Source organism: Perca flavescens, chromosome 20 (genome assembly GCF_004354835.1).
Source record: "Perca flavescens isolate YP-PL-M2 chromosome 20, PFLA_1.0, whole genome shotgun sequence".
Taxonomy (NCBI): Eukaryota; Metazoa; Chordata; class Actinopteri; order Perciformes; family Percidae; genus Perca; species Perca flavescens.
Genome location: NC_041350.1, coordinates 30,403,602 through 30,426,031, shown reverse-complemented (window position 1 = coordinate 30,426,031; position 22,430 = coordinate 30,403,602). Strand labels below are relative to the sequence as shown.

The 22,430-nt window shown below is 43.0% G+C and overlaps 1 protein-coding gene and 1 long non-coding RNA gene across 2 annotated transcripts; both read left to right on the top strand.

Annotated features, from left to right (window-relative positions):
* The first annotated feature begins 8,497 nt into the window (after positions 1–8,497).
* On the top strand, positions 8,498–13,980 carry LOC114547316 (uncharacterized). The gene is made up of 3 exons (XM_028566625.1): positions 8,498–8,565; positions 11,844–11,917; positions 12,796–13,980. Exon 3 carries the CDS (start codon positions 13,017–13,019, stop codon positions 13,929–13,931), a length of 915 nt encoding a protein of 304 aa, XP_028422426.1. The 5' UTR covers positions 8,498–8,565; positions 11,844–11,917; positions 12,796–13,016; the 3' UTR covers positions 13,932–13,980.
* Positions 13,981–18,512: 4,532 nt separating this feature from the next.
* LOC114546316 (uncharacterized) lies at positions 18,513–18,948 on the top strand. Its single transcript, XR_003691017.1, has 2 exons — positions 18,513–18,596; positions 18,715–18,948. It is a non-coding gene; the product is annotated as an uncharacterized LOC114546316 (long non-coding RNA).
* Positions 18,949–22,430: the final 3,482 nt, after the last annotated feature.

The window sequence follows — 22,430 nt, the reverse complement described above, 5'->3', positions numbered from 1 at the left end:
GAAGTAACTATTACGATTAAAATTGATCTAGAAGCTGAAATATATCCTCGAGGTTGAATTATATTGAACATTATACGACATCTGTTGTAAACAAAGTTATCTCGGTGAGTGAAACTATTATTTTGTGTTGATTAGCTTGAAGCTAAAATAGTGAAATGACTAAAAAGTTTACATTTCAACGTTACAGTGGATTTCAGTGGATTAAAAACCAGTCTGGCTATCGACAATAGCAGTGGATGTTACCCCACAGGTACATTTTGTTGTATATTCTAATGTTTAGTACAATGAAAAATGCATTTTGAAAGGAAATTATTTAGTTTTGAGTCAAGTATGCCAATTTTGAGTTACTGTGCTATACTGTACTTTTGTTTGTCCAATTAAATTTTATTGATTTTATTTTAAGTTGTATTATTGAACACATGGACTTTTAAATGATGAAAAGATTAAAAAAGGACATTTACATTAGTTAATTTTCTGCACATGTTTGTGTAGACTGGTTTTTTTTAAGCTTCTTCTGGTCCCGGATCCCTGATGTTCTTTCCATCGGAGCAGGATTCTTCTCTGTTCGCCCTGGTGCCTGGTTCCTTGGTCCACTGCCTCATCTAACAGCACTGCAACGGTCCCATTGGGTGGTTTGATATGGACGCTAAGTATTGAAGGGGTGGTTGGACAGTTAAAATATTTGAGTGCACTCAAGGGTAACTATTTTTCTTTGGAAAGATTTTCTTTTTGTTTTTTGTTTCATGAGGTCTCAAAAATTGTGGCCGATTTGTGAATATTAATAGTAGTGATGCTGTGTGAACTGAACTAAATATTGAATTTTGAATAAGAAAATAAGGAAAATAAGTTTAATAAGAACATCATTCAAACTTTAATCTGTTGTGCTGTGCTTCATTTGGGGTGGATTCTCTGAGTTTTCTGGCCATATGATTAGTACAAAACCAACCTCCTCATCGAATCTAGATTTAGATAACTCCTATAATAGATTCTTAGCCTGCTTATAAGCAGAACTACCACCATAGGGTTACATCTGCAGGCGATGCCCTGTTGTGTAAAGGTAGAATGCTAAAAGATAACTTTGGTAATTGTTTAGTGTAAATGATTGAAGTGGCCGGAGTCATGTTTTTGCATCTAACAGGTTCAGATTGTTTTAAGTGTCTAACAACACTGTGAATAGGATACCTTAAGTGGTAAACGATAAGACATTTGTCAATAGATTAAATGACAAATGGTTCAGTTGGCTCCAGTTCTTTAAGAAAAGTGGCCAAATACTGTTCTAATGCACTTTTCGCTTATTTGCACGATACTGTGTCAGAGATGTTGCTGCTGGTGTTTCACATGTGAATGCAGAGCTTAAATCAGCTGTTTTCACTTATAGTAGACATTTTCATATATCTCAAATCTGAAGCAGCAACCTTATTTTTGTTTGTCTTGTCTTAATTTTTTTTAGGTTAAACATCAAGGAGAAAACTCCTAAACAATGTAGTAAATGGAGTAAAAGAAATAAATCAGTACAACACATATTTGAAATAAATCATAGCCAAGTATTCAGTTATATCATACTAATGGTTTCAGTTGTATCTACTCACTTTCTAATGTTTTCTATATGGTCTTTCAATTACATTTACTTAATTATATTTGGTAATTATACTAAATCAATTCATTCAGACATAATTAAAAATATTACTAAAATCTAATCATTATTTATGGCTTGTTTTTCTTGATTTCAAAGCTTTGTAATCTATAAAATATTTCACTATTTAAATTAAGTAATTTGCAGTATTTCTTCTAAGAGTGTAACTGGCATACTGCCTCCAGCACAACGCACCAGGCTAACAAAACTCAGCTCAGACTTTCAAACTAGGAGCTTCTGATCAAACATGATTCAATATTCTGTCACTGCATTGCCTATTTCTTGCCTAAAATGTTTTCAGAAACCCATTGTAGTATAGTTTAGCTGTAATAGATGCCTCCCTCACTCTCCCGGCTCCTGATTGGTTCCAAGCTGATTCACCTGCTCCCAGCTGCACACCTGACACCCATCCACTAATCAACTCTGCACCATAGCAACCACTCTCTGCTGGCTCATCCTTGGCTCAGCTTAGTCACTTGAATTGTGCATTCCTGTTGATGTCCTCATGTATTTGGTCTGATTAGCTTCTAACCAGCTTTTAATGTGCCATAGAATCTCTGCCTGCCTGCTCATCATAACCTTTCCCCATCAAATAATTAAATTCCTTTAACTTGATGGAATAGTCATAAAGAATGTATGAATATATACACCACATTGTTATGGTGAATAATAAGTACAGATTGCAGCCTTTAATGGCAATTGACTTTCAATGATGTACTATGTATTGTAGATAGTCAAGCCATTAAAGGGGTGATAGAATGCAAAACCGATTTTACCCTGTCATAGTTGAATAACAACAGTTCTATTTACAGTGGGTAAATAGGACATACATATGAGCTCAAAATCCCATTGACACCCCTTTACTATGAAAATCTCATATTTTGAAAGTGCCGCTGAAAACGGGCGAATCTCAACAAAGCTGGAAGTTGACGTCAACCTCCCAAAAACCGGAACCTTTGTCAGCCCATGGGTGTATTAAGAGAACGGTCACGCCCCAACATTTACCTAGGCTACACAACTGACCTGAGATCAGGTAGTATTCCGAATCTAGGTCACGCAGATCTCTGCTATTCCATTACAAAATTCACTTCTGAAACTTTTAAAGTGTAAAGCTCAAATATGGGCTGTTTTACAAAAATGTACAGTGAGGAAAATAAGTATTTGAACACCCTGCTATTTTGCATGTTCTCCCACTTGGAAATCATGGAGGGGTCTGAAATTGTCATTGTAGGTGCATGTCCACTGTGAGAGACATAATCAAAAAAATAATAATCCAGAAATCATGATTTTTTAACTATTTATTTGTATGATACAGCTGCAAATAAGTATTTGAACACCTGAGAAAATCAATGTTAATATTTGGTACAGTAGCCTTTGTTTGCAAGTACAGACGTCAAACGTTTCCTGTAGTTTTTCACCAAGTTTGCACACACTGCAGGAGGGATTTTGGCCCACTCCTCCACACAGATCTTCTCTAGATCAGTCAGGTTTCTGGGCTGTCGCTGAGAAACACGGAGTTTGAGCTCCCTCCAAAGATTCTCTATTGGGTTTAGGTCTGGAGACTGGCTAGGCCACGCCAGAACCTTGATATGCTTCTCACAGAGCCACTCCTTGGTTATCCTGGCTGTGTGCTTCGGGTCATTGTCATGTTGGAAGACCCAGCCTCGACCCATCTTCAATGCTCTAACTGAGGGAAGGAGGTTGTTCCCCAAAATCTCGCAATACATGGCCCCGGTCATCCTCTCCTTAATACAGTGCAGTCGCCCTGTCCCATGTGCAGAAAAACACCCCCAAAGCATGATGCTACCACCCCCATGCTTCACAGTAGGGGTGGTGTTCTTGGGATGGTACTCATCATTCTTTTTCCTCCAAACACGGTTAGTGGAATTATGACCAAAAAGTTCTATTTTGGTCTCATCTGACCACATGACTTTCTCCCATGACTCCTCTGGATCATCCAAATGGTCATTGGCAAACTTAAGACGGGCCTTGACATGTGCTGGTTTAAGCAGGGGAACCTTCCGTGCCATGCATGATTTAAAACCATGACGTCTTAGTGTATTACCAACAGTAACCTTGGAAACGGTGGTTCCAGCTCTTTTCAGGTCATTGACCAGCTCTTCCCGTGTAGTTCTGGGCTGATTTCTCACCTTTCTTAGGATCATTGAGACCCCACGAGGTGAGATCTTGCATGGAGCCCCAGTCCGAGGGAGATTGACAGTCATGTTTAGCTTCTTCCATTTTCTAATGATTGCTCCAACAGTGGACCTTTTTTCACCAAGCTGCTTGGCAATTTCCCCGTAGCCCTTTCCAGCCTTGTGGAGGTGTACAATTTTGTCTCTAGTGTCTTTGGACAGCTCTTTGGTCTTGGCCATGTTAGTAGTTGGATTCTTACTGATTGTATGGGGTGGACGGGTGTCTTTATGCAGCTAACGACCTCAAACAAGTGCATCTAATTTAGGATAATAAATGGAGTGGAGGTGGACATTTTAAAGGCAGACTAACTGGTCTTTGAGGGTCAGAATTCTAGCGGATAGACAGGTGTTCAAATACTTATTTGCAGCTGTATCATACAAATAAATAGTTAAAAAATCATACATTTTGATTTCTGGATTTTTTTTTTTAGATTATGTCTCTCACAGTGGACATGCACCTACGATGACAATTTCTGACCCCTCCATGATTTCCAAGTGGGAGAACTTGCAAAATAGCAGGGTGTTCAAATACTTATTTTCCTCACTGTATGTCTAATTGCAAATTTTGTCCGACTGTGTGTCGGATTTCAGCGGCCGGTGCTGCCTGATTTACTGCCTCGCCGCGGACCTGCCTTCCTTCACAGACCCCGGCCTGCTGTGAGCTCCGTTACGGCTGGGAACCCACGGCACTTCATACCCGCAGTTCCCCTCTTCCTAATGCCAGGTGTGTGTGAGTGAGAGCGCGGTCAGCGAGCTTGTTACGCCAGCAATCTCTTACCACAGGTTCCAGTTAATCTTATAATGTGTGTAATTATAATGTGTTGAGTTATTTAAACAAACGATCGGTGAAATACACGCCTCTTGTCCGCGAGTCTCACTGATAGAGCCTGCGGCTGGATGGAGCTAGCTAGCCTCCTCTTAGAATTCCTCTGGAATCACAAAAATTCATTAACTTGAAATCGGACACCGTTGTTAGCTTTATAAGACATTTAGTTAGATGTTGTATAAGTGGCGTGACAAAATCCAAACTGTAAATATACTCAGAATTACGCCGAAAATGAAGCTAACTATCCGTGATTTGTAGCTAGCTACACACAGCTAGGATTGAAGGGACAGTTGCAGCTAACAAAACACCTAGCTAGTCTTCACAAAAATTCATCAACTTGAAATCGGACACCGTTGTTAGCTTTATAAGACATTTAGTTAGATGTTGTATAACTGGCGTGACGAAATTCAAACTGTAAATATACTCGGAATTACGCCGAAAATGAAGCTAACTATCCGTGATTTGTAGCTACACACAGCTAGGATTGAAGGGACAGTCGCAGTTAACGAAACCCTTACAGTTCACAAATATTCATTAACTTTAAATCGGACACGGTAGTTAGCTTTATAAAACATTTAGTTAGATGTTGTATAAGTGGCTTGATGAAATTCAAACTGTAAATATACTCGAATTACGACCAAAAATGAAGCTAACTAGCCGCAATCTTGTACACATAGGATGGTAGGGACAGTCGCAGCTAACGAAACCCTTACAGTTCACAAATATTCATTAACTTGAAATCGGACACCGTAGTTAGCTTTATAAGACATTTAGTTAGATGTTGTATAAGTGGCGTGACGAAATTCAAACTGTAAATATACTCAAATTACGACCAAAAATTAAGCTAACTATCCGTGATTTGTAGCTACACATAGATAGGATTGACTGGACAGTCGCAGCTAACGAAACACCGAGCTAAACTTCACAAATATTCATTAACTTGAAATCGGACACCGTTGTTAGCTTTATAAGACATTTAGGTATGTTGTATAGCTAAGTGGCGTGACATTGTGTGTAACATGTGGTAATATATTGCTGGTGTAACAAGCTCGTTGACCGCGCTCTCACTCTCACACAACGGGCCATTTAGCTAGCAGGAAGAGGGGAGTTGGCCCCTGGAGCTCTGTCAGGGCTGCCAGCCTAACAGAGCTCACAGCAGGCCGGGGTCTATGAAGGATGTCACTTGTTTGTTGTTTTTTTATTTTGTTTTTTTACATACATTTCATGGCTGAGCTGCCCTGTCAAATGAAATGAATGAATAAATCTCTAAAAGAAACAAAAAAAGGGTATGGGTACTCAAAATTACCTGGTTTCCATAGGCGCGGGAAGTAGGGGTGCTGGGGTAGCTGCAGCACCCCCTGTTGGTGGCAGCATCCCTTGTTGGCAAACTGCAATCAAGCCCGTATTACCCAATGGGCATTAATCATTATGGTGATAATTATCCAATCAGAATAAAATACAAGTTGTTTAATGTAATGATTGGGAGAAGGCCGCATGCACTGTGTAGATTGGCTAAAGATAAAGGTGGGTGGGCATAGAGCAGGTTGTTTACATCGCACTGATCCAAGATCAGCTTTCTAAGAACGAGTTGAGATTGAAAGAGTGGAATTAATTTGTAACTGATCCCCGGTCAGATTGGGTTGCATCAGCGAGTGAAAGTGTGGAAAACGGAGAGAAAGCGGCTGCTATAAAAATGTCCCGCGAATAAATAGCTTTTTAAAAAGAGCTGGGAATGACGAAGAGGAGGATGTCGAGGAGCTAGCCAGCGTTAGCTTGGAAGAATCGCTGCCTTCTACCAGCTACACTCAGCCACAGCTAACGGTGGCTAACGTTACCGTTAACTTTAGCGAAGTTGTTGTGGAAAAAGACAGAGATGAGGCCGGTCATCAGCATTACAGAACAAGATAATGGCCCCTCAGGTACCATCATCTCTGGAGACCCTGCACTACGGGGACTGATTACAGAGACCGTCCGGGAGGAAGTTATACCCAGAGGGATATTAGCCTTTCAGAATCGGCGGCTAAATGTCCAGCATCTCGGAGGGGGGACGAGGCTGGCGGCAGAAAGACCCGCTCTCTCACTAATGAGGCACTGACCCGACACCTTCACAACGGTGAAACTGTACCACGGGAGTGGATTCTATATTCACTGTCCACCGGAGACATTTGTTGCGTTGCCTGTAAAGTGCTCCCAACACACAGCAACGCATGTGTAGTAGGGTGTAGCGAGCTGCTGAGGGAGCTGGACTTTGAGGATTTGATCTGCGACTTTGCAAAGAAAAAGACAAGAAATTAGAACTTCTAAAGGTAAGAGCTATTATGCTATCTGTAAATTGAGTAGGTTAATATAATCTGTTGTGACCGTGTGACCAGATAATGTACATATTTAGTTTAGTTTATTGAAATGCCATGCATATCAGACGTATTGCATCATCATTTTGTGATGCTGCTATATAGGCCTGTGTGAGACTTAGTTGTCAAGTGCAGTAGTCTATATGTTGGCTTTTGCAGTTTGTGAAGTTGCAGCTGACTAAGTGACTGTTATTTTACAACCTGCACTCAGCTGTGTTGTGTGATGGCATTGTTGTATCTTCAGTCAATCACATTTCAGAATTACTATTGTGCTTTCTGCTTGGGTGATTTTTAGTGAATACTATATCACCATAGTCTTGAGCCATACAATGCTTTGGTATGATTTAATTAATTGTAACATTGTCTTGTGATGTGTTAATCAGATGGCAGTACTTGGTTTATTGAACTGGAAAGGCATACTTGATGCCTGCTCAGCTGGACTAGTCATTCATCTTTTTTTTAAATTATTTTTTATTTGATAGTGACAGTGGATAGACAGGAAAGGGGGAGAGAGAAGGAATGACACACAGCAAAGGGCCGCAGGTCGGATTAAAACCCGGGCTGCTGCAAAGGAATCTTTTGACCAGTAGTGATTGGCATGTGATTTAGTGCCCATTTAGTTTGCACCATATGTAGCGTACTTCATGGAGGGGGGGGAGGCAGAAGTAGAGTCATTGTCCCCCCACCCACCCCCCACCCCCCGACAGCACCCCGCACCCCCTGCTGAAAATGACTTCCCGCGCCTCTGCTGGTTTCCCACACCGGTTATATCAAACAATTATATATTGTGCCTTAATTGACCGTTCGCAAAACCCCGCCCTCGAATGGTCCTCGTCCAATCCTAGCTCAGCAACTGTAACTAAGGAGAAGGACCTCCGTCAAACCGTGAAACGATGCGCCTATGGCACCTGCAAGTCTGACACCAGGTACCCCAAACGTTTAGAGGGAGGGGTCGTTTTTTTCGCCTTTCCAAAGCCCAAGACCCAAGCAGAAAGATGCCAACAATGGATAAAGCAGTGTGGGAGACGTCACTCACAGCTAAATGCCTTGAAGATTAATAAGCATACATATGTCTGCTCTAAGGTAAGTAAAGCTAGCGGGCTAACTTATATCAATTATCAATAAGTAGTTTAAGTAGCTAAGTACATTAACAGTTACAATCTGTAAAACTGGACTTAAGTTAACAGTTGTGGTTCTATATAGCATTATTATCGAAAGTAGTAAAGTTAGAACATTAGATACTTTATTATTCCGTAGGAAATGCAGGCAGCCTGATAGCTGTTAGCCTGTCAAGCACATCAACACAGATAATTTAGCAAGAGGTTGACGGTCACTGGAGGCTATAAAATCTGTAAAACTGAATTTAACAGTTGTGGTTCCATCTAGCATACTGTGTATTAAGGTCCCAATAGGCAATTATGAACTTATTGTATTTTAATCTTTATAGCATTTTATGAACGGGAGTCCTAAACCTGAGTATCCCAACCCTGTACAGGCTGTTCAAGTGCCTAACCCGAAAAGGGAACATCTAGGAGGCTGTCGAAAGCCACCAACAGAACGGTAAGTTGTAGGTTATTATATATATATTTATATTATGTTATTATCCATCCATCCATCCATCCATCCATCCATCTTCGTCCGCTTATCCGGTGTCGGGTCGCGGGGGGAGCAGCTCCAGCAGGGGACCCCAAACTTCCCTTTCCCGAGCAACATTAACCAGCACCGACTGGGGGATCCCGAGGCGTTCCCAGGCCAGGTTGTAGATATAATCCCTCCACCTAGTCCTGGGTCTTCCCCGAGGCCTCCTCCCAGCTGGACGTGCCTGGATGCCAGGGGGCATCCTTACCAGATACCCGAACCACCTCAACTGGCTCCTTTCGACGAAAAGGAGCAGCGGCTCTACTCCGAGCTCCTCACGGATGACTGAGCTTCTCACCCTATCTCTAAGAGAGACGCCAGCCACCCTCCTGAGGAAACCCATTTCGGCCGCTTGTACCCTGGATCTCGTTCTTTCGGTCATGACCCAGCCTTCATGACCATAGGTGAGGGTAGGAACGAAAACTGACCGGTAGATCGAGAGCTTTGCCTTCTGGCTCAGCTCTCTTTTCGTCCTGGTGTGCGATAGATTGAATGCAATACCGCACCCGCTGCGCCGATTCTCCGACCAATCTCCCGCTCCATTGTCCCCTCACTTGCGAACAAAACCCCAAGGTACTTGAACTCCTTCACTTGGGGTAAGGACTTATTCCCTACCTGGAGAAGGCATTCCATCGGTTTCCTGCTGAGAACCATGGCCTCAGATTTAGAGGTGCTGATCCTCATCCCAACCGCTTCACACTCGGTTGCGAACCGATCCAGTGTGTGCTGAAGGTCGCAGGCCGATGATGCCATCAGGACCACATCATCTGCAAAGAGCAGCGATGAGATCCCCAGCCCACCAAACTGCAACCCCTCCCCACCCCGACTACGCCTCGATATCCTGCCCATAAATATTACAAACAGGATTGGTGACAAAGCGCAGCCCTGGCGGAGGCCAACCCTCACCTGAAACAAGTCCAACTTACTACCGAGCTCTCACTTTGGTCATACAGAGATTGGATGGCCCTGAGTAGAGACCCCCTCACCCCATACTCCCGAAGCACCTCCCACAGTATCTCCCGGGGGACCCGGTCATACGTCTTCTCCAAATCCACAAAATGGTTGGGCATACTCCCAGGCTCCCTCCAGGATCCTTGCGAGAGTGAAGAGCTGGTCCGTTGTTCCACGACCAGGACGGAATCCGCATTATTCCTCCTCAACCCGAGGTTCGACTATCGGCCGAACCCTCCTTTCCAGCACCTTGGAGTAGACTTTACCAGGGAGGCTGAGAAGTGTGATACCCCTATAATTGGCACACACCCTCTGGTCCCCCTTTTTAAAAAGGGGAACCACCACCCCAGTCTGCCACTCCTTTGGCACCGTCCCAGACTTCCACGCAATGTTGAAGAGGCGTGTCAACCAGGACAGCCCCTCCACACCCAGAGCCTTGAGCATTTCTGGACGGATCTCATCAATCCCGGGGCTTTGCCACTGTGGAGTTGTTTGACTACATCAGTGACTTCCGCCTGGGAAATCGGCGACAATCCCCGTTATCCTCCAGCTCTGCCTCTAACATAGAGGGCGTATTAGTCGGATTCAGGAGTTCCTCAAAGTGCTCCTTCCACCGCCCTATTACCTCCTCAGTTGAGGTCAACAGTGTCCCATCCTTACTGTACACAGCTTGGATGGTTCCCCGCCCCCCCCTCCTGAGGTGGCGAACAGTTTTCCAGAAGCACTTTGGTGCCGACCGAAAGTCCTTCTCCATGTCTTCTCAAACTTCTCCCACACCCGCTGCTTTGCCTCTTTCACGGCAGAGGCTGCAGCCCTTCGGGCCCTTCGGTACCCTGCAACTGCCTCCGAGTCCTCCGGGATAACATATCCCGGAAAGACTCCTTCTTCAGTCGGACGGCTTCCCTGACCACCGGTGTCCACCACGGTGTTCATGGGTTACCGCCCCTTGAGGCACCTAAGACCCTAAGACCACAGCTCCTCGCCACAGCTTCAGCAATGGAAACTTTGAACATTGTCCACTCGGGTTCAATGCCCCCAGCCTCCACAGGGATGCACGAAAAGCTCCGCCGGAGGTGTGAGTTGAAAGTCTGTTGGACAGGGGCCTCCTCCAGACGTTCCCAATTTACCCGCACTACACGTTTGGGCTTACCAGGTCTGTCCAGAGTCTTCCCCCACCCCTGACCCAACTCACCACCAGATGGTGATCGGTTGACAGCTCTGCCCCTCTCTTCACCCGAGTGTCCAAAACATACGGCCTCAGATCAGATGAAACGATTATGAAATCGATCATTGACCTTCGGCCTAGGGGGCTCTGGTACCAGGTACACTTATGAGCATCCCTATGTTCGAACATGGTGTTTGTTATAGACAATCCATGACTAGCACAGAAGTCCAACAACAAACAACCACTCTGGTTTAGATCAGGGAGGCTGTTCCTCCCAATCACGCCTCTCCAGGTGTCTCCATCATTGCCCACGTGTGCGTTGAAGTCCCCAGCAGAACAATGGAGTCCCCCACTGGAGCCCCATGCAGGACTCCAGTCAAGGTCTCCAAGAAGGCTGAATACTCCGAACTCCTGTTTGGTGCATATGCACAAACAACAGTCAGAGTTTTCCCCCCCACAACCCGCAGGCGTAGGGAGGCGACCCTCTCGTCCACCGGGGTAAACTCCAACACAGCGGCGCTCAGCCGGGGGCTTGTGAGTATCCCCACACCCGCCCGGCGCTTCACACCCTGGACGACTCCGGAGAAGAAAAGAGTCCAACCCCTATCCAGGAGTATGGTTCCAGAACCAAGACTGTGCGTAGAGGTAAGCCCCACCAGATCTAACTGGTAGCGCTCCACCTCCCGCACCAGTTCCGGCTCCTTCCCCCACAGAGAGGTGACGTTCCACGTCCCCAGAGCCAGCGTCTGCCGCCCGGGTCTGGTCCGTCGAGGCCCCCTGACCTTCACTGCCACCCATGTGTCCCATCGCATTATGTTATTATATATTATATTATAGCATGCTACATTGATTTTAAAAAAAACTGCTTTTCTGCAAAAAAGTTGAGTTGTTTTGAAGAAATGTGTGGTAATGGTAGTTATTTCTGTGTATTTTTGTGTGCATCCCACACCTGTTTCATTCAAAAGTGCATACACATAGCCCGTTTGATTGCAAGTAACATGTTTTATTGTTTTTTTTGTAACAGTGTCCAAAACTATTTAGCACAATCCATATAAATAACAAAAAAAATGTTAAATGATTGCAGATTCAGTTTGCAAGATGCCTCCACTTCCAGCACCATCGAGGCAGAAGACACTCAAGAGTGTGTTGTTGACAGTGGTAAGTGATTTTATGTTGATGCAATGTAGTAATCAAAATAAAAAACATCAAGCTTGTTTTTCATCTGCTCCCATTTTGCTACATCAAAGTGTATCCTCTCAAGGTGGTAGTCTTCCTCACATTTCACAAAGAAGTCACACCATGATATTCCTGTGAGGCCAAGCTGCCCCATTATTTGGTAATGATAAGCATGACTCCCTTTTCATTTGTAGCTGCCATCTGCCTGTTTGGAAAGGTAGGGACACTGTACAAAGCTCTCCTTGGATGGGCACTTGATTTCAAAAAGCCCATAGCTTGGGCTTTTACCCTCTCCTCTTTCTATGACCTTACGATCAGGCGATGTACCAAGAAGTGAGGAATGTGGGTTCACAACAAAGCCACATGGATACACTACATTGCCTGTAAGCTTTGTGTACTGTGTTACAGCTATGGGCTCTAGTACTACACCTCTTCTCATTGCCTTAGTCTGCACATTTGTGCCGCTCTTTAAGTTTGCAGCGAGACTTTCCTGATCTGCTCTCCTAGAGCAGATTCTTTTAAAAGAGGTCGATGTTATTCGGCCAGACCTTGCATGGAACCACAGCTGGTTTGTGTTTTGTTCCCTTGTTTCACGCTCTAGTGCTATGGAATCAGGCATGGTAATGCTAAGTTCTGTGTAGTGACGTGTGGCCTGTTCATCAAGAACTGTACAGACATTCGTGGGTTGGGGTGGCAGAGGAAAGTTGGGGAAGTCATCCGATTGGCTGACAGGACGTGCTCCAGGGTCAAAAATGATGTGCCAATGTTGCTAAAAAGTGGCAGCTGTAAAAAGAGGGAAAAGAAAGAGAATGTAGTTATAATCATTGACATCTAACATTCTAAACACTTTTTCTTTATAGATAATCTTGAGCAACCCCTACTTCCTGAACTCCAGCTGGAAAAGGAAACAGAGGAGGAGCAGGGCACAGGAAAACAGAAGAGCTTGGAAGAAGATAATAATAACCTAAAACTGAAATTGCTTGTAAAAGAAGGTGAGATAGACAGACTGAAAGCAGAAATAAGCACACTTAGAAAGAAAACTCTCACACCTGAGCTCATTCAAAGCAGCAAAATTTCCAAAATGTTTAATTACAGTACTGGCTTCACATATGACCAATTCAACCAACTGTGCACCGTTTTTGGAATTCCAAATAATCCACACACCATTTCAATTACTATCCCGTTAAACTACAAACGCACTGATAGGGAAATTGATGATATGCCCCTCCGTAACCAGCTCTTGTTCGTCTTGATGAAATTGCGGAACAATGAAGATCTGAAAAGTCTTGCATTTCGATTCAACATAACTTCACAAAATGCAAGCAATGTCTTCAAAGCCTGGATTGACTATATGTTTGATGTTTTGGGTGACTTGCCAATTTGGCCACACAGGGACATCATTACCCAGAACATGCCAGCTGCCTACAAAATTGACTACCCAACCACATTCGCCATATTAGACTGCACCGAGCTCAGAATTGAGAGGCCAACCTCACTTGTTCTACAAAGCCAGAGCTTTTCTAACTACAAAAGCACCAATACCCTCAAAGCTTTAGTTGCATGTGACCCCCGTGGCGCTGTGATTTTCTCATCAGCGCTTTTTACAGATTCCATGTCAGACAAGGAGATTGTCAGACAGTGCGGTATCATCTCACTATTGCAGAAAATGATTGAGAATGGCTATTTACAAAGAGGGGATGGCTTAATGGCCGATAAAGGGTTTTTGATCGAAGAAGACATTAAAGCAATCGGACTGCAGTTAAATCTTCCACCTTTTGCGAGGTCTAATAGGCAAATGGCTGCTGGAGATGTGCTGGCAACAAAGCGCATTGCAAAGCACAGGGTGCACGTTGAGAGGTCCATCGCTAAAATCAAAAAGTTTAAAATTGTGTCTGGCAGGATACCTAATTCAAGGCTTGCTGTTATCAATCAGATCTGGTATGTGGTTAGCATTCTTTCTAACTTCCAGCCACGCATTCTTAAATTATGGCACTGATCAGGACATTATGTCCATATGTATGTTCATTTATGAAATCTTACTGAAATGAAATTGTACTATGTGCACGTTATGACACAATAAATGCTAAAACATGTGCAGGGAATATTGTGTTTTGTTATTCTATTAATCATCTCACCTGGTGGCTTAGACCACTACCTATTGCATACTTCTTGCCTCCAACTTCTACCATAGGTGCGGTTCTATCTACAAGGTAGCTTATGGGTGCATCTGTCATCTCCCTCAGTAGATAGATAGTAGATATATGTCTGTCCCTAGAACTTTCCTATAATAGAAAAACATCCTCAAGATCTTGGGAATGTCTATGCTACACAGCAAACGAACATACATTCTTAATATTGATGGTAATGTAGAGTACACAGAGAGTAAAAACTTACTTGTTGTTGGTATAATTAGACACTATAAGCTTACGCTTGCGGCTGACTTTGGCCCTGGCGACCACCAGGTTGAACACTGGTTGCCCAGATATCTTTTTCCCTCTGGCTTTGTGCCACTGTTGAGGTTGGCTTGTGGAAGATTCTTCATCTTTTCTTGCACGCTCAAGGTCCAAGGTATACATCAGGCCCACAACATGTGAACAGTAACCCGGTGACCTAGTAAAAAGCCATAACATTACATTAGGACCATTGTTTCTAAAAACAGTTACACTGAGAAATAGTTCTCTAGTAATCGGCTACTTAATTATTTTACACCTGTTACATAGGCTAGGATTAGATCGTAGGTCATTGCACTTTAATTCTTTAACTATAAGAAATAAAGTTTTTCCACTAACCTCCTGATGGCAGTATTCTATCCCTAACACATAGAGCAATGTCCAAAATCTATTTAGATTTAATTAAGATCATCATTTAAGTGATTTTTTTTCTTTAAAGAAATCATTTTTCATGAGCCAATTTATGGCCTAGTTAAGTAATTGTGAAGTAAATAAGTAAAACACTTCCAAATTTCCACAAAAACAAAGCATAAATGTATAGTTGAGAAGTAAATAAAAAAAATGATATATAGTTTTCCATTTAAAAAATGTAATTTCCTTATGCAATCGCTCTTTAAAAGTTTGGGGTACAAACGTACCCCAAACAACCTAAACGTTGTCCTTTTTAACACTGATTAAGGGTTAAGAGGTGGGTAAACTATGAATTCGATGATAAGGGCTGTGACATGCAGTATGAAATGTTTAAAGACACGTAGAACATATGCGATAATGAAAGGTTAAACTTGAGAGGTGGGGAAACTGTAGGCTAACGTTACTTGTTTAGGCTGGTCGTCATCCTTAGCTTAGCTAGCATAGCTAACCTGTCATACCTGTGATAGAACAGGTAGAAACTGAATCTTTGTAAACTAAACTGTTAAGTCTGACACATGACAGAGAATGTTGGCTGGGAAAATATTTAAAATTTAAAACGTAGGCTACTTACCCGGCAGTGAGGGAACATGACTGGTCCACAAGGCTGTGCTGGTTGCATTGCAAGAACAGCTCGCGAGGTTTCTCGGTACACCTTTGCCTCGATTGTTGTAATATTCCCGTCTTTGCTTATTTTAACATTTTGAACATATCCCTCCACTGCATATTGCAGCCCTTTCTGTCGTGCCCTGGAGGATATGTCTGCTGCATTACTCTAAAACCAATCACTTATACCAATAGGTATGGACTCTGGTATGGAGCTCAACCCAGCCATGGCTATGTGTCTGGTTCTCAATTGTTTGACAGGTGTAGTAACAGTAACTAGCGGGCGTGGTTTTTGCGAACGGCAAATTACCATAATACCCATTGTGGATATAACAAAGTGAAAACTAACAGTACCTCTTCTCAAGCAAGAGTATGTTAGGCCTGTTGCTCCTAGGTAGCCCCCCGTCTGTCCTAATTGCAGGAGTGGAGTCTGGTGTGTGGGAGTCAGGGTTCCAGCTGCAGTTCATCTACCACAATCATCCTCTGCTTCATGTAGCGGGTACTTCCTCCACCCTGTGTCAGATCATAGTCAAGACGACCACCGTTAGTGGTGCTCATGAAAGACCTCGTGGTTATGCTAGTGATGGCCAACTGAAGCTTTCAATCCAGTTATATTGAAAAAAGGTTCAGTACTTGAAGCTTCAGGACTCTAGGAGGACATCTGGTGGTGAAAGGAAGAATAGCATTGTGTCACAAACAGATGGTCCTGGGATGTGTTATGTCCCAGTGTATTGTTTAATTGTATAAATAAAAACATTAGATCATGATAAAAATAAAATAAAGTTTGACAGATATTAGACAAAGATGAGTACATTTTGTTAATGAATTCATGGATAAATAAATAATAACTAAGCCTGGGATCTTGCATCAATGAAAATGTCATTGCCTTCTCCACAAAATAAAACTGTAAAGTTAGGAGTTTGGTTGTGAACGTCAATTTTGGAGGGAAATTAATGTAGAATACGTTGCACACACGTTTCTGTGATTATTTTGAGTAACCTAGAGCAACATTGTCTCCTCAGCCAAATAGGTGAGATAGGCAGTGCAGAAGCGTACGCTATAGGAGCAATCTAACAGTGTGACATGTAGTCTACTGCCAGTGTGGGGGTTATAGAAATAGTGTGAGTCAATTGATTGGGGAAGTGCTTTGACAGTGGCAAGGACATACTTTGGGACAGTAGAAGTGCTTGTGACAGTTAAACCGTGATGGTGCTTATGGATAACAGTGCTCATAGACAGGTCAGGGGGATATTATTGTGCTTGGTGACAAGTGTTTGAAGAATTTTTTTTCGACAGTTCCAGGGCTGAGCCTATTTCTTGTCTTGCTGACCACTTCACCAGCTTTTGAAAATACCCGCTCACATGGCACAGAGGAGGCAGGTGTGCACAGAATATTACGGGCCAGCACGTACAAATGAGGGTAAACATGTTTGTGCTGTGTCCAAAACTGGAGTGGCTCTTCTGAGCATGGTATGTTGGGCTCACTGAGGTACCTCTGCACCTCTCCAGTGGCATTCGCAGTGGCACTTTTCACCTTCCTGGTCTCCATAACATGTTGGTCCAGCAAATCCCATAGGCCAGTTCCTGAATATTGACAAAAAAAAAAACCAATGCATTAGGCTACAAAAATACCATACAAACATGACAATATTGACCATAGATTTATACCTGAGGATGCAGCAGGCTGAGGATGTTTTTTACAGTGTGTTCAGGGGACAGGCAGCTAGCAGATAGTGAGGAGATGTTTGCTGTATGTGACAAAAAAATGCTGTAGCCTAAAAAACGAGTCCCATCACTTGGAGCACCTTTAATCTCTCAGTCATGAGCTGCGTGAGGTTGTTGCAGAGCTGCTTAGCCATCTCACCATTCACCTCCCACAGTTTAGAACTCATGGCATGCCTCAGCATTCGCACAAGGGGAACAATTTTGGAACCAGAGACAGTTTTCTTTTTTTTTCTGCTGACAGCTCCACCGTTGCTTCTTTTAGGGGAGCCAGTACTCCAAGGCATTCTGCTATGCTGTGGTATTCTACAGAAGTCAGAGCCGCCAAATCGGTGCAGAGTGCCACCACAGCAGCACTGACTGGTTCCCTCTGCTCATACAGCCTGGCCATCATGTCATATGTGCTGTTCCAATGTGTCTCCACTTCCTGCACAAGCTTGTGAGTAGGTCTCCCCATCTGCTGCTGGGTGCTGATGAGCTGCTCTCTGGCCACGATCTCCCTGGCCTTGCCCCTTATTTCTTCCAGACCTGGTGTCTGGTCAATGGCTTTCTTCACAACCAAGTTGATAGCATGGGCAATACAAATGCTGTGTTTTAGTTGCAAAATATTCCCACATGCCATCATGTTTGCAGCACCATCAGTCACAAGGCATCTCACCTTTCCCTGAATCCCCCATTCCTCCATGACCGATGTCTTTGTAGCTGCGATGTTGGCTGCCGAATGCCTCTCAGGGAACTTCCCCACAGATAATAATATGGTGGACAATTTGTCTTCGGCATCACTGAAATAGCAGGTGATGGCAAGATATGCATCCATATGGATAGATGTCTGGAGGTCAGACTCACAGCTGTAGCCTTCAGCAATTCCTCCACAAACTTGGACTCCACCATGGCTTTCACAGTTTGCCGTGATGGCAGAATATAGGATGGATCCAAAAGGCTCACAAAAGCTCGGAATCCAACATCATCCACAATACTGAACGGTTGTGAGTCTTTTACGACCATGTTGACAAGTGCTTCATCAATCCGGTCCTTTTGTATTTCCTACAACACAACAAATGTACATTTATAAATGATGCAGTATGATTACATGTCATTAATAAATGCATGCATGTAGGCCTACTGAAATGTGAGAAACACAAACGGTTAAGACAGAAGCATATAGAGACACTACGGAGTTCACACTTGAAAAGGAACAACAGAATCAGAAGACAAACTCACCCTGACTGTTATGGGTTGCTGTCTCTCCACCCTGAGTTGGGTGGTTTTGTTTTCCCTGTTTGTCTGTGTTCTGTGTTTTTCCACCTGGAGTGCTGGAGGAGTGTCCAGAAGGAAGTAGGTCAAGGGGCGTGGCCGATCCAACACTGCATTGACGGTTTTCACAGCTGCAGCTCATCTTCATGATTCACCCCTGCAATACTTAAACCTGGGCTGATCACCTTGTTGGCGCCAGTTTCTTATCTACAACCCATGTGGTAACTTGGCTCCCAGTCTACATCCAGTATAATCCGTTTTGCCTTTTACTCCGGTTTTGTCTCTGTTCCCTGAGCTCCTACTAACCCTGTGTCTCTCTCCACTTAGCGCTCTGCCCAGCTGCCTCCTCTGCTTTGCCTGCCTGCTTCAAGCCCCACCATCCAGCCTCTGTCTCCAACTTGGGAAACCCTCCGTGTTCTCGTCTCTGCCTGTTCCCCTCGTGTCCCATAAAGACCTGGATTCTTCCCTGTTGGCTCGCCACAAGCCTCAGACCAGCCAGGAGTTTCACCACCCTGACACTACCTACAGTGATTCTCTGAGTACACTCTGCTACATTAAACCTTTTTAAACTGCTTTACGTTGTCGGTGTGATTTCTCTGCGTTCTGGGTCAGACAAGCTCCCTAACACTGACTGCTGGATTCAGCTTGTGCAGAGGCAGTGGCACGATCATGCTTGGCACCGAAGTGCCTCAACATGGATGAGGTGTTGTTGTAGGCCAGCTTCTGGTCACATATCAAACACTGGACCTACAAAAGAAATCACAATAAGTAGCCTTAAGTGAGGTTTTCCAATGACACTATGTGCTTTTCTCATATTTGGCCATAGTCTGTGATCAGTCTTTTTAAAAACAGATCCCGGCCAGTGGCAGAATATGAGCAAATATTAGATGATACATGATAGATGCAAACACACAACAGAATTTGTGAACAAGCTACACCAAGCCTTCATGCCAAATGGTAGAATAGACTAGTGCTTGGCGGAATGTATATGAAAGATGTGAATATTAAGAAGTTCCTATAGTCAAATACAAATTTCATTATTAGGATATAGTTTAGGATGTAGCTAATTTTAAATCTAGACATTTCTGTTTGGACCTTTTTCAGAGCAGACATTTTCACTTGTCAAAGTAGGAAAATAACAGCTGTGATTGATAACCTTAACGATGGCTCAGTTCCATCAAGTGTCCCAGTAAGCTATTTCAGTGAGTCAGCATGTACAATACCAGGGTCTCTCCTAAGTGGAATGCAGCCATCAATAATGGTTTAATACCAGGGCCTCTCCTAAGTAGAATGCAGCCATCAATAATGGTTTAATACCAGGGCCTCTCCTAAGTAGAATGCAGCCATCAGTAATGATTTAATACCATACTTGTAGGTGCTTTTCCTACTATGACAAGTCAAAATGTTTGCTGTGAAAAAGGTCTATTATGGAGAGCCGCATAGCCTAATGCGTATCCCATATAAGCAATAAAATAACAGTGTATTGCCAACCTTGTTGGGCAAAATCAAATCAAAGTGTTCCCACATCTCTGAATGCCCTCTTTGCCACAGGTTCCATGTCTAATACTCGCTAAACTCTATCAACGCTATACCTGTCTACTCGCTATAATCTTACCTGCAATAAACTCTCTACTCGCTATAATAATCACTATAATAATCTCTCTATTCACTGACTCTGTTTACTCAACAACCCACAAAGGAGCGCCCTGTGTCGCACTATTTTAAAGCTTTGAATTCAACTTCGAAGCAGGCACGTGGGTGTGTGTGAGAAACGAAGCGTCAGACGTCACTGGTTACGAATTGGTTCACTTCTCCGATACATGCCTCGAAGCAGGGGGTTCACGGTTAACATGACTAGTTTATGCCTGTTCTGATCCTGTAAGGTGCTGCATAGGACGTAGACGAATCTTGGACCCAAATGCAGTTAAGAGATTTATTGCAGATAGGAAAACACTATAGGCAAGGCAAGGCAAGGCAATGATCCGACAAGAGACAAATACAGAACAGGGACTAAATATACCAGGTTACGAGGACCAACGAGGGACAGGTGAAACACATCAGGGCGGGGCAGAACAATCAGAACAGGCAGGAAAACACAAGGGGAAGCAAAACGAGACAAGACTAGGGAGGAAAACAAGACTTCAACATAAAACAGGAAACAGACATAAACAAACGTGACAGATCCATTCTCTTGTGCTTCAGTTACTGTTGGAACCTGCCTCCTGCTACCACTTCACTCCTGCCATCCACCGGACCAGACAACCACCACTAGACCTCATCACTAGCCGACCTCTGACAGAACCACTCCTGCTCGGAACTCACCGGACCTGTTCGCGTCCCTGGAAACACTTTTTCCCCCCTTTTCTGGAAATCTGGACTTATACTTAATAAGGGTGTCACGATTTCGATTTTAAATCTTAATCGACCAAAATTAAGTCACAATCTTGAATTTCGAATAATAAAAAAAAAAAGGTTGATACTGCCACGCCCCCATGTCAGTCCGGTTGGCTTGTCTAGCGAAAAAACGCACGTGTTGAAGTGCTGCGAGTCAGTCAACCTCCTGTAACTTAGCTACAGCTAAAAAGTTAGCTTGGCAACTGCAGATGGGTGGTTGACGTGAACTCAAATCCAAAGTGGAAAAAAAAATATATTTCTAAAATGTATGTCAAATGACATATAATTATATTGCTTAATATGTGAATAACTCAAAACTGAATGTGTCCCTTTCTAATTCCTTATTCATTTAGCATTTTATTAACTTTTTATTAACTGGTGTGACAACATTTTTAATGTTAATATTTAATTCAGAGATTGTGTGACTGATAAGACAAATATGCACAATCCTTATCAATTAATCCTAATTGTATTCCCACATCAAAAGTAACCAATAAAAATTCACAATCATGTTACTATCCTTCTATAAGCACACACATAGGGACTTTACCCAAACGTCTGGATTATATTCATTATAATTATTATAAAACCTAATGAAGCTTCATTCCATCCTTATATGTGCATAGTGATGATATCATTATTATACTATTCAACACTTTTTATATGAATTTGTGCATTAAAATGCCTTTTCCACTTATAATTCAGTTTGTCACGCCACAGGACATTTCGTCATACCATTGGACAACAAAAAGTACCAGTGTGCCCCTGTTTTGTACAAAAATGTTTTATTTCTTGTTTAAATTAATTTAAAAATTCATTAAAATAAAGTTACAACTTCAAGTTCAAATGTTTTTTGTACAATAAAGTCAGAAGAAAGAAGAAGAAACCAACATTCCCATAAAAAAGACTTGGGAGCCAGTCTTTTTTCTTTCCTCCCAACAGTGTCCTCTTTCCCCCGAAGAAGCCTGCTGCTCTTGTCTCTAAATAGGAAGGACTCTATTTGTTTCTTCCTTTCTTGAGCAATGGTTCTTCGTTTTGACTGTTTTGCTTGTGCGTTTGTGTGTGTGCATTTTTATCCACATTGCGTCTTTGCACAAGGCGTTGATTCTTACGTCAAAACCCATCCGCTCTTCTTTTTACAGCTTCAGTGGTGGTTTTGTAAGCCTTGATAAAGCCTACATCCACTGGTGTGACAGCCATTTCCACCAGTATGACGCTGATTTCATGTCACACTATAGGACAGTGCTGTCACACCAGTGGACGTTTTCAAGATCAAGGCCAGTTTGCGGCCTAGCTATATGAGAGACTTGAATCCTGACTAACAGTGTTAAGGTTTACATTATTTTCAATAGTAAATCAATATAAATTGATGAAAATTTTCAGCTCAATACTTAATTACGTCACACCAAAGGAACGCATAATGGATCCCATTTCCAACAGTGCACGGAAATAGCAATAATATGAAAATATTTGAGACAGAACTCACCTTGTGTGCAGTCCATGTGCTCCAGTGAAGTCTACTGTACTTCCTGGATGATGAAGGGTCCCTCTCAGTGATAGGGTGCCCAAATTAATGCCCGTTTTATATCTACAGAATGGCATCACACCAGGTGGACACCAGTTTGGCGGACAAAATGTAATGTGTCATAATTATTCTAAAT